The sequence below is a fragment of the Rosa rugosa genome, chromosome 1, assembly GCF_958449725.1.
Source record: "Rosa rugosa chromosome 1, drRosRugo1.1, whole genome shotgun sequence".
NCBI lineage: Eukaryota > Viridiplantae > Streptophyta > Magnoliopsida > Rosales > Rosaceae > Rosa > Rosa rugosa.
In genome coordinates this window covers 14,548,342-14,560,427 of record NC_084820.1, presented here as the reverse complement: position 1 = coordinate 14,560,427, position 12,086 = coordinate 14,548,342, and the positions used below count along the sequence as shown (strand labels likewise).

General features: G+C 43.3%; 1 protein-coding gene across 1 annotated transcript; it reads right to left on the bottom strand.

Moving 5' to 3' along the window:
* Window positions 1–5,588: 5,588 nt before the first annotated feature.
* On the bottom strand, window positions 5,589–9,025 carry LOC133709511 (probable disease resistance protein At5g66900). The gene is made up of 2 exons (XM_062135321.1): window positions 9,001–9,025; window positions 5,589–6,340 (listed from the first exon to the last, which is right to left on the bottom strand). The coding sequence occupies exons 1-2, from the start codon at window positions 9,023–9,025 to the stop codon at window positions 5,589–5,591; spliced, it is 777 nt and encodes a 258-aa protein (XP_061991305.1).
* Window positions 9,026–12,086: the final 3,061 nt, after the last annotated feature.

Genomic DNA, 12,086 nt, shown 5'->3' with positions numbered 1-12,086 from the left:
TCAACGCGTTCTAGGCCGTCCGCTAAAATACGACACCACACACCAGCCGTACACGTGTCACCACTTTTCACTTACTCTCCGGATTAACCGAGGCGTCGCCTCGGTTACGAAATCCATCATTACTATCATTAATGGCGAGAAGACAGCTACGCTTAGGGGACAGGCCTCCGCACGCTAACCCTCTACGGGTTCAACACGTGTCAACCACCACCAGACGAAGCGTCTGGTGGGAGCAACCATTTGGGAAGAGTTCCCCAATCGTCCGAAGTATCCGCTGAGCGAAACCCCGCCAGCGGAACTTTTCCCTTGTCATCTTCCAAGTGACGAAGTCTCCGCTGAGCGAAACCCCGCCAGCGGAACTTTTCCCTTGTCATCTTCCAAGTGACGAAGTCTCCGCTGAGCGAAACCCCGCCAGCGGAACTTTTCCCTTATCATCTGCCAAGTGACGAAGTTTCCGCTGAGCGAAACCCCGCCAGCGGAACTTCTCACTTGTCATCTGCCAAGTGACGAAGTCTCCGCTGAGCGAAACCCCTCCAGCAGAACTTTTCCCTTGTCATCTGCCAAGTGACGAAGTTTCCGCTGAGCGAAACCCCGCCAGCGGAACTTCTCACTTGTCATCTGCCAAGTGACGAAGTCTCCGCTGAGCGAAACCCCGCCAGCGGAACTTCTCACTTGTCATCTGCCAAGTGACGGAGTCTCCACTGAGCGAAACCCCGCCAGCGGAACTTCTCCCTTGCCATCCTGCAAGCTGGGCATCTTCCGCTATGAACCTCTAGCGGAACCTCCTTTTCAGCTTGCTAGCTGCGTATGTTGTTCAGCACTATCGCTCAACAAAATACCGCCAGGCACGTCTACCGGACGCTGCTTCCTACTGCATTTAGCGGGGGGATATCCGCCAAACGGCGAATCCCGAGGCCACGCCTCACTCTGACAACGACCGCCACGCGGCGTTACCGTCAGACCGTCCCTACGGGACACGGGGACTTGTCAACAGTCTACGACGGCCCTGATCAGGCACGTTGACCCCGGTCATTTGGGTCCTAAAGCTTGGGCTCGCTACCCAACACCCTCTGCTCCGTGCAGCTCCCCCTCAACAAACAATTTGCCGACCATCCGGAGGTCTATCTTAGCCGGGGAGTGGGGGACTCCCTGGGGGCCTAGCAGGGGCCCACCCGAAAGGGTATAAAGCGTTTGCTCAGTAAAACCAACGGTTGACAACGCACTGACGCTAATTATGCTCTTGCAAGTCTAGCGGAAGAAAACGCTTCAAACCGCCGAACAACTCCCCAACCAAGATTGCCCTCCTTGACTGGGGACTTGGGGGACTTGTACATACATGTACATTTGCAAGCATAATTAGCTCTAATGGGCTACGCTCATTCTACCGCCAAAGGTACTAATTCCAACCAAAGGAATGACATGCAGACACACCGCCAGGCGGGCTACAGCCCCAACGTCGGACCACCTCCAGATCGCCGCCGACGCGCCGCCACGCGCCGCGCCAAGATGGCATCAGAAGCTTCTGAAACTGGGAACTGAAGCATATCAGTCCCACATCGAAAACAAAGAGAAGATCAACCTCTTCATCACCTATAAAAGGTCATCTCCTCTCTCCTCATTAATTACGCATTCAATACTTACCTGCCGTTACTTTGTCAACATAAATACATTGACTAACTTAGGCATCGGAGAGTTGAAGACCGCCCAACGCGGTCTCCCTCTGACGCCCTTTGTATTTTACTTGACAGGTAGCGGAGACTTTGAGAGCGTCACAAGTATCGATCCGCCCACCGGATCAGCGTTAACAAAGGTTCAGCTACCGCTGAACTTTTTAGACATTAACAATTTGGAATCGACGATTCATCCATTAGCTATCCTGCATCATGAACCCAAAATATTATCAATTTCAAAAAGAATAAATAAACTACAGTCAGTTTATCAATAACCACATATTATCAACCCAACATATTATCTCACCATCAGTTTCTCATATCTCAATTACCATAAAACAAATCAGTTTATCACCCATCAGTTTATCTCCCACATCACAAATCAGTTTATCGCAGAATCACAAATCAACCAAACAAGTATCACCCAATCACAGATCATAAAACCGTTTAACAAAAGCCCTAATTAAAAACTTTAAAACACAGATTACAAACCCACAAACAGTGAAACTTCAAACCCTAATCCCAAAACGGCAACATATTAACAATCAAAATATGAACACACACACACACAATACTGACAATAGTGTTCGAGATCCCTACATCAGAAAATCAAGACACAAAATCAAAAAATTTAAGTGAAACTTCAAACCCTAATCCCAAAACGGCAACATCTAGTGAATCAAAATATGAACACACACACACACACAATACTGACAATAGTGTTCGAGATCGGAGATCCCTACATCAGAAAATCAAGACACAAAATCAAAAAATTTAAATGAAAAGAGAGGGGCCGACCCGATCTGGAAGAGAGGGAGAGTGAACGGCGAGAGCGAGAGGTTTTGGGCTTTTAGAGAAGAAGAGGTGATCGATGAAGGGCGGCCGCCGATCGCTGGAATGAGAGCGGCGAAGGGTGAGTATTTGAGAAACTGAGAGAGAGAGAGAGAGAGAGACTGAGGCGGAAATGAAATGAGGTCGCTCGATTAGGTGTCTAGGGTTTTCTAAGGTCGAGTGATCTAGTGTGGTGTAGTCTACTCAGCCCTTGTGTTCCACCAGTCATCTGAAGACATGTATAAAAAAATATATATAAAAATAATTAAAATATATTTATTTAAACATCGGTTCGGTCCGGTTTAAACCGGTCGGTCCAAGATTCAAAACCGAGCCCGACCCGGTTCACACCCGGTTCGGTCCGGTTCTGTCAACTTTCGGTCACAAAGTCATCGGTTCGGTTACCGAACCTGAAAAACCGACCCGATTCGGTCGGTTTTCAGCCTCATTTCGGTTTTTTGTCCACCCCTAGGCATATCACCACTAGCCATCTCTGGTGCCCTAGCCTGGAACCCCAACACAGTCCGTTCAGCATCAACATCATCCTCATCCAATACCGACCCTGAGCACGGCAGTCCAACATGCGTTACAAAGCCACAGTTTGAACACTGCCCAAAAAGCTTGTCGTACCGGAATGTGCATCGAAACTCGACTTCATCCTCCACCAGATACCACATCTTGAAAGGCAACAGTTTATTCAGCGGGATTTCAACCCTAATCCGAAGCTTCCCGGCCTTCTTGGCATTCTTTTCGATCTCTTGGAAATCCCCCAATGTGTATCCTATCATAGTCATGACTCTTTCAGACCGGAACACCGGCGGGATCTCCTGAAGAGTAATCCAATATGACGCCATGACCAGGGGAACTTTTTCAACCGGTATGATGCCGTCATACCACGCCAACGCCACTGGAGCATGGTTATATCCCCATGGCGCACCGCGCTAGACCCAAACCCGATCAGCCGGATCTGACAGCGTGAAGAGCACATTTTGCTCCTCCGCTTCCTCCACTTGCAACGTTCCATTAATTCTCCAAGCTTTGCGAAACATCCCCATGAATGACTTGATCTTGAAATCACTGGCTGTGAAGAGTTTGCCCACCAAAAACACGATTGCTTGTCTCAAACCCTGGCCCTGTGTTGGGTGCAAATCGATCTGCCTCTTGTCTTCCGCAATAGCAAGAGAGGAGGCTAGTCTAGCAACCATGGTATCTGTTTGAACCCAAAATAAGCATTTTGGCCTGACAAGGCGTGTCTTAGAGAAATTGAGCCAATATCAGTGACTCAAGCTATATATTGTCGACAAATTTGAGATATATTATTTAGAGGCTAAATAAAGCCTACCTGCATAATTATGGAAGATTATGTGAGCTGCAACAAAAGGAAATGATGGAAGCATGGAAATGAAAAGTCAACTTTAGCACATATTCCTACTTCGACTAGGAGAAACCGAGCTAAACAAGGAAGGAGGGGCGGCAGACTAACCAAATGAAATCCAAATGAGCTAAAACTTTCCAGATTCATTCTAGACATCCTAAGAATCATTTATTATGAATAGTGCAGGAGCTAGTTTGGAGTGGAAAACCTTCATTTCCTTGGTCCAGTTTTCTGAAAGACAAAACTGGAAAACCGGACCTGCAAGGAGTCCACCGGCATTTCCGGCATTTACCAGAATGATCTAGACTCATGGTGGATCATTCCATATGAAAAAGTCGAAGGCCCATTCTGAGTTCTTGATGGAGATATAATTAAAGGAATAAATGAGCAGAAAGTGACTCAAAATCACTCCAAAACTCATCATTTTCAATCTCATTTAGTGCTCCACTATCTCCAATTAGTGCTCCACTATCTCCAATTAGTGCTCCACTATCTTCAATAAGTGCTCCACTATCTCCAATTAGTGCTCCACTATCTTCAATAAGTGCTCCACTATCTCACTTAGTGCTCCACTATCTCCAGTTAGTGCTCCACTATCTTCAATAAGTGCTCCACTATCTCACTTAGTGCTTCACTATGTCCAATTAGTGCTCCACTATCATTTGTTTAAGGTCAACCACTTTGACATGGTACCCTATAAGTAGAGGTTACAATGAAACAACACAATACACAATTCATCAACAACAATCTCTATGATTATCCAAGCCTCTCTAGAGCAACCCCTCTCCTTCTCTTACCGGTAGTCACACTCCAGTCCTAGTCTTCTCAGGAGCCGACTGTTAGTGTCACCAAACCCTCCAGCCAAGCTAAAGTCACGCTTTAGCAAGTTCTCCTCACTTCCCAGTGGTTCTCGCTCTGCTCGATTTACGACATCGATTATCGATTGTGATTTTGAAGAAGCTCAGCAAAAGTCCTCGCCACAAGGCACAAAGAATCCCACGACGAGGTTGGTGCTCTCCTCGTCCACAATCGCTTGAAAGAAGTCAGGTCAAGGGACACCCTCGACGACCGCACCCCGAACGGTGCTGGCACGCCCGCGCAAGAAAAGAGACTGTTGACCAGCTGCAACGAAACTGGAGCCAAACAGTATCAACAGAGCTCATCTTGTTGACAAGGAGAAGCAAAGAAACCGAAACCCTAACCCTAGGTTGAGAGAGAGAGTTGGCGGCTCTAACTTGGTATGTTGCTGATTTTTGTTGTTGTTTATTTATGAATAGGTATTATACATTTTACGAAAACCAATTTTCTAATATACATGTGTTATTTATAATGTTACTAAATATTAAAATATATCAGTGTAAAGATCTTGTTGAGATCTTCAATATAAGCCAAATATTTGAAATGTTTAGAATTTTAAAAATAAATGTGTAATCATTAATTTTTATAATATACTTATTTTTCGTAAATCTACTAGTTTTATTGATAGTCTCGTCAAAACCATACTCGGAGATATATTCTGAGCTAGCCAAATATTTGAAATGTTTAGAATTTTTAAAATAAATGTGTAATCATTAATTTTTATAATATACTTATTTTTCGTAAATCTACTAGTTTTATTGATAGTCTCGTCAAAACCATACTCGGAGATATATTCTGAGCTAGGAAAAAAAACTAGTTTCATAAATTATTTGTATGTCCAGACCGAAAAGTGCCTATGATTCTTCTTTCTCCTCATCACATATCACCTCCTTCAGTTTCTTAAGATCCATAACTGATAGAGGTAGATCTTGCACTCTAGAGCACTGTCTCATATTGATCTTTTCTAAAGTGCTTATTTGACCAATGTTGTCAGGCAACTCCTTAATGCTGAAACAATCAGATATGTCGAGAAAGTTTAACTTTTCAAGGTCCGTAATTGAGGCCGGAAATGTTTTTAAGTCAGTACAAGACTTTAGCCTCAAGACTTCCAATTTGATCAGCTTCCCAATCTCATCAGGCAAGGCAGATAGGTTATGACAGTGGGTGATACTGAGCTTCCTTAGCTCAATCAGATCACAGAGATCAACAGACAATTCCACCAAGTCACTGCAATAGTCAATGTTCAATTCCTCTAGATTTGGAAATGCATACGAAATTCGGAAGGAAGAGTTGCTGAAAACTTGACCAATGCTACACATGAATAAGGATATCTTCTTTAGACTCTTCACGTTTACAGGATTCTTGGCTATGGAAGGAATTGAAATTCGCTCTAGTCTGATTATCTTCAGATTTGGTAAAGAATCCAGTAGTTGAAAATTACTAAATTTGGCTGGTACGGAACCATGATTTGTAACTATTAGAACCTTCAAGTTTTCCATTTTCGCCACAAATTTAGGTAAAGCATAGATGTCTGTGCTGAAGTTTAAAACTAGAACCTCAACCTCTGATAGTTTAATGTTGTTCAAAGTTGTTGAGAACACTCCATCTGCAAACAATGTGCTATATGATGTCAGTGGAAGAATTGAATGTCAAAATACTATAATCAATTCTTTGTGTGCGCGCTATGTACTTGTGCTTCTGTTGGTGTGTGATTATGGGCATGCCTTTATAGGTATTTTAAAGAGGAAGGATTTGGGAGAACTAGAGGAGATTGATAATAGTCGAGTCTTGATGGGTTGATGCCTTTGTTCAGTCAAGCACTTGGGTAGATTGTCTCCCCATTTGTCTATAATAATCTTCTTTTGTTTGGATCTAGTTTCGTTTCATAGATGGCTAGCTGTCTAAGAAAATCATGCTGGGTGACAAAGTGTTCACTGTAGTACCCATCCACCTCCATCCTCTTCTTCCTGGTAATGATCCATCAAAATTAGATTTCTTAGAGCTAGGTGTTGAAGGAAAATCAACTTAGTGTGCCTTATCAAACTAGGAGTAGTAATAGGAGAGAATGTTCTAGATTTCCTAGTCCTATTCAGATTAGTTTTCCTTGTAACATTAGAGCATGTACTTTGTAATCCTTATATATAGGGCTCCTATTCTCAATAATGAAACACAATTCTCTCTCGAAATCTCTTTTACTTAAACACGTTATCAGCACGAGCCCTAACCACAAAACAGAAAACCAAAAACCAAAAACCAAAAACCAAAACCCAAAAATCTTCTTTCACCACCGCAACCCCTAGCCCGAGCTAGCCGAGCCTTCGCTACAGCCTGCCTTCGCGCCCCCCGCGCCCCTACGCTCCTTCGCTGCAGCCTGCGTGCCCGTGCGCTTGCAGCGCTGTATCGCTGCCACTGCAGCCTCACAGCAGCACCTGCTGCCTTGCGCACTGCCCCTGCAGCCTTGCCACAAGCCTACTGCCCCGTTTCAGCCATCTGTTACGACCAGGATTGCAAACTGTCTGCAATCCTAGCTTAGGATCGAATCGTATCTGCAATCCCGATCTAGGATCGATAGCACGTCTGCAATCCTTCACGGTTTCAAAGCTTCAAATAACCAAGTAAGTATTTACATTAAAGTTCCCGCTTTCCGAATTTAAATTTCCTCCTTCTTTTCTTCGGGGACTTGCAACCTCTCTTCTTCTTCATCCCACCTTTCTTATAACGTGGGTTCGATTCTTGAAAAGCGGAATCGTGGGGATTCACGCAATTAACGAACTAAGAGCGTTCGTAAGACTTCAGACTAAGAGCGTCCGCAAGCATCGATTGATGACCTTAAACATCATTGTTTCGGTCTAATCCAATCATTCTTGGAAATTGATTTCTTGGTAGCATAGCTCAGAAATCTTATTATCTATTAGTTGTTGTGGAAGTTTTTACTCCGAGACTAATATATTTCTTCTTCTTATTTCAGGATGTCAAGGCTTGACTTTCCTATCCTTGACTCAACTGGCTCGGAATATCATAGTTGGGTCACGGATGTTGAGAACCATCTCACTTCAAAAGGGATCCTACCCGTAATTCAGGCACCAAACCCAGATCTCCTATTCGAGCGTACGGCTACGAATAATGCCACCGCCCTTATCTTGATAAGGCGCCACATGGATAAATCACTCTGATTGGAGTACATGGCAATCAAGGTTGATAGAGAATTATGGGTTGCGCTAGAAGAGCGTTTTGGTAATGTCAAGGATACCCTCATCCCTGACTTGAAAGTTCAATGGAGCAATCTACGATTTGCTGACTTCAAGTTTGTAGCTGAATATCATTCAGAAGTTCTACGCCTCAAAACCATGTTGGGGTTCTGTGGACAACCCGTCACAGAGCAAGAACTAATTGAGAAAACTCTCTCCACCTTCCCCATCTCAGCTATTTTGCTATCAAAGCAATATCGAACTGAATACAATACTGGACGGATCACGAGGTTTCATCAGCTAATTAATGTGATGTCTGTAGCTGAAAAACATGATAATATCCTCGTGAGGAATTATAAATCAAGGCCTATCGGAACTAAGAGCGTTCATGAGGCGAATTATAATAATGCACCCAAAAGAGGGCGCAAGGAGCGGAACCCTAAAAATAAGGGACACAACGGACGTTTTGGTCCATATAACTGCCCTACAAAGGAAGGAAACCGCCAAAATGGAGCGGGAGCACGTGGCAACACGGGCCAACGTGGGAGAGGGGGACACAAGGCCGCCGGCCATAGAGGTGGCGCCATTTTCCAACAAGGACGTCAATCTCGTCCTCATGCACAAGATGCATCTCAATTAAAGGGAGGAAATCGTAATGATGCATGCCATAGATGTGGATCTATTGAACATTGGTTCAAGCAATGCAATGCAAGCAAACAATTAGCTGCACATTACAAGGCGTATAGAGACTTCAAAGAGCATGAAGCCTATTTTGCCGAAGAAGAAGAAGAAGATGGTGATGATGCCAACGTCAATCTCACCATAGCGGACTTCAAATCTGACAAGGAATTGCACAAGGATGCTGCAGATTTTGATTAGTGTAGTCCTTTATTTTTCCAAGAATTATGTAATGGCAATTATGCCTTAGTCAATAAATGACATTTTGTATTAACTCTTTCTTATGTGGCGCATCCAATGAAATATGATGTCTAGGAAAGTAAGGGGCCGTGACCAGTTACCCATTTTTAGCCCAATATTTCCCCAATCACTCCACCTTCAACTGTTTGTGCCCACTTACCCAATTCAACAGTGTCATGACTCATCTAGGCTCTGAAAAAAATGATATTACGGTAGTGCCACTACACTAAAACCGCACGACTCGTCAGTTACCCGTCTCTATCAAACGTCAAACCGATTCAAAACTCTTCCTCCCTCGATACCCGATTCTCTCTCTCTCTACCTCACTCGCTCTTTCTCTCACTCTCTCTCTCACTCTCTCACACCTCGATACTCACCGTTCTACGGCGACGACGCTTCAAGGTCCGACAACAGTTTCGCTTTCCCTTTTTCGGCTTCGAAGATATCGAAACAGGTAAAAACTCAATTTCCGAATCCGTTTTCCAGATTTTCATGTTTTCTGAGGAATCTATTACAGAAATCTTCGTTTTAAACCTGTTAGTAGCTTCAAACTGGTTACATATCTGTGAAATTTGTTATATGAATTTGCATGTGCCAAAATCTGTGAAATCTAGGGTTTCCGGTTCATAATTGTGAAATTATGTGCTGAATGTTGTTTGTGGGATTATAATCTGTTAATTGAGTGATAATGAAGACTGTTTGAAAGCCTGTTGTGGAGTCCTAATCATAAAAGATATAACATTATTGCCCCCCAGTAGACTTTGAATTGAGGGTCAATGATCTCTGCGTTGTTCATTGAAGTACAGAAATCTACTATTCCAACGAAAATGGAGTGTTTTTTTGTTTGTCCACTGGGGGGCAATAGACAGATTATTGGCTCCCAAAAATATTTAATTTCCCTGTGGTTCTTAAATCTGCTGTAATTAAGGCTTTGATATGTATTCTGTTTTTAAGTTTGATATCTGGTTTTTGTAGTTTGTTAAGTAGCAGTAGTAGATAAATGAATAAAATTGTTGGTGTTTTTTTTTGTCTAGTGGGGGGCAATAGACAGATTATTGCCCCCCCATAATGTGGGCTTTGAGACATTATCTGTTGTTTTGTGTGTAAAGAAGTGCTATAATCTGTGAAACCTAGAAAGTGGTGTAATATTTGATGGTCTATTGGGGGGCAGTATACACATTTTTGCCACCCAATAATGTCTTCATTAGGGGTAAGTAATCATCTCTTGTTGATTATAAAATGATCAGTTTGGTTTTTTTTTTTGTGATAAAGTGCAATACTCTGTGAATCCTGCAAACTTGTGGAAGTTTTGATGGTTTAGTGGGGGGCAGTAGATACATTATTGTCCCCCAATAATGTCTTTGTTAGGGGTCAGAAATCTTCGCGTGACGATTTTAGAATAATCATTTTGGTTTTGTTTTGATGCAGAATGAGTATACCGAAATTCACCCTGATGAGTGACTCGGAAGAAGATGAACGGAGTTCAGATAGTTTGGATAACCGTACTGAGTTAACGTTTAATGAGCCCCTGCAAAAAAAAATTGACGAAATCAGGAAGAGGAAGCGACAACAGGCGGATGAGATTTCCGACCAAGAATCTGCTGAAGAAGAAGTCAATGAAGATTCAGAACAATCGATAGAAGAAGAATCAGAATCAGAAGGCGAACAGACAACGAAAAGGTTTGTAATCAAAACAAGACAACAGCCAAAAGTGAAAACAGTTCAAGAGGAAGAGGATTCAGAAGAAGAAGAACCAAATTGGAGGAAAGCCAAGAAGCATAAGAAAGGGTCAATTAAAAAGGAAGTGCAGAAAAAAGAGACCCAAAAAGCGAAGATTGAGTGGATGCAGCAGAAGTGCACGCTCAGTTCCTTCTGGAGAATGGTTGACGCACACAAGGATAGAATACCGGACGAAACAAAGGAGATATTGAGGGGTACAGACTTTGGTGACATGATCGAACCATTCTGGCAAGACAAGATAACCGAGATCCAGCTCCACAAGCATGAAGCGGACCTTGAGATAATCATGAGGCACTTCGACCACACAAACAACAAATAGAAGTTTGGGGATGTTGTTATGGAAATAACGGAGGAGGATGTCACAGATTTATTTCACCTTCCGGCTGAAGGAGAAGTGTTCAATGTGAACAGGAGGGTGGTGAGGGAAGACATGGAAGACTCCGCAATATTTGGCAGCCCTTTAAAGATGCAGGCTGTCCTCAGAACAAAGGTGGAATCGAAGCTGGTAACTGAGTTGACAAAGCCGGCAAAACAGAAAGATGCCAGGAAGATAGCCGTGCTAATGATCACGTATCTATTCAGCACATTCTTCTTCAATCGAACCGGAGCTCAGATTACATGGGATATGGTCGCCGTATGTGAACGGATTGAGACCATAAACGTGTACAACTGGCCAAGACTGATTATGAACTTCTTGATGGAGGGGCTATAAAAGTATAGGAGGAACAGCCCATCTACAATGAATGGATGCCTTCTTCTCATCTACTACTAGTTCCTTGAGAAGACAAAGGCAATGACCTGGATACCTGGAAAGCAGAATGAAACTCCACGATTCATCCGATGGTCGATAAAGGAAATATTTAGCCTGGAGCAGCTGTACAGGAATGAGAACTTAGCCGTGGTAAGGAAAACACAAAAACATTACATGGATGTACATATGTGATTACTACACCGAACTGACTTGTTATGTTGTAACAGGATCTGATAAAAGATGGACCGTGGTCTGCGAGGATTGAACTTGAAGACCTCGAGCTGGGAGATGAGGTGCAGGACACTCCAAGCTTTGACAACTGGGTGAGTATCACAGCTGATCTTGTCTACTGCCTATTATTGGGGGCAAATAGATACATTATTGAGCCCCAATAATGTTTTGACACTTGTTAAGTAATAACTTAAACTAGACCTTGGAAGTGAAAAAATGATGTTTGTGTGTTTCTTTAATACATTGGCTTGTTTTCCATGGAAATATGAGCTTTTATGGTGGTCTACTGGGGGGCAATAATATTATTATGGCCCCCCAGTAAACACATTATTGGGGACCAATAACTTACTGGTTTTGGTTCAATTTTTGCAGGTGCCACAGGCAAGCCAAGCGGAAGAGGAACAAAATGAAAGGCTGACAGGGAATATCAAAGAACTAATCAGGGAGATGGAAGCAGCCATTGGTGAGACAAAGCCCACCAAAGAAATGGAGGCAAAGCTAGGAAAGCTTGCCAAAGCAAACGG

Excerpts from the sequence above, each read along its gene's own strand:
- LOC133709511 (XM_062135321.1), bottom strand. The coding sequence starts at position 9,025 with ATGAGTCATGACACTGTTGAATTGG. Across the intron at positions 6,341-9,000 it reads TCATGACACTGTTGAATTGG|ATGGAGTGTTCTCAACAACT; the intron begins GTAAGTGGGCAC and ends CATTGTTTGCAG.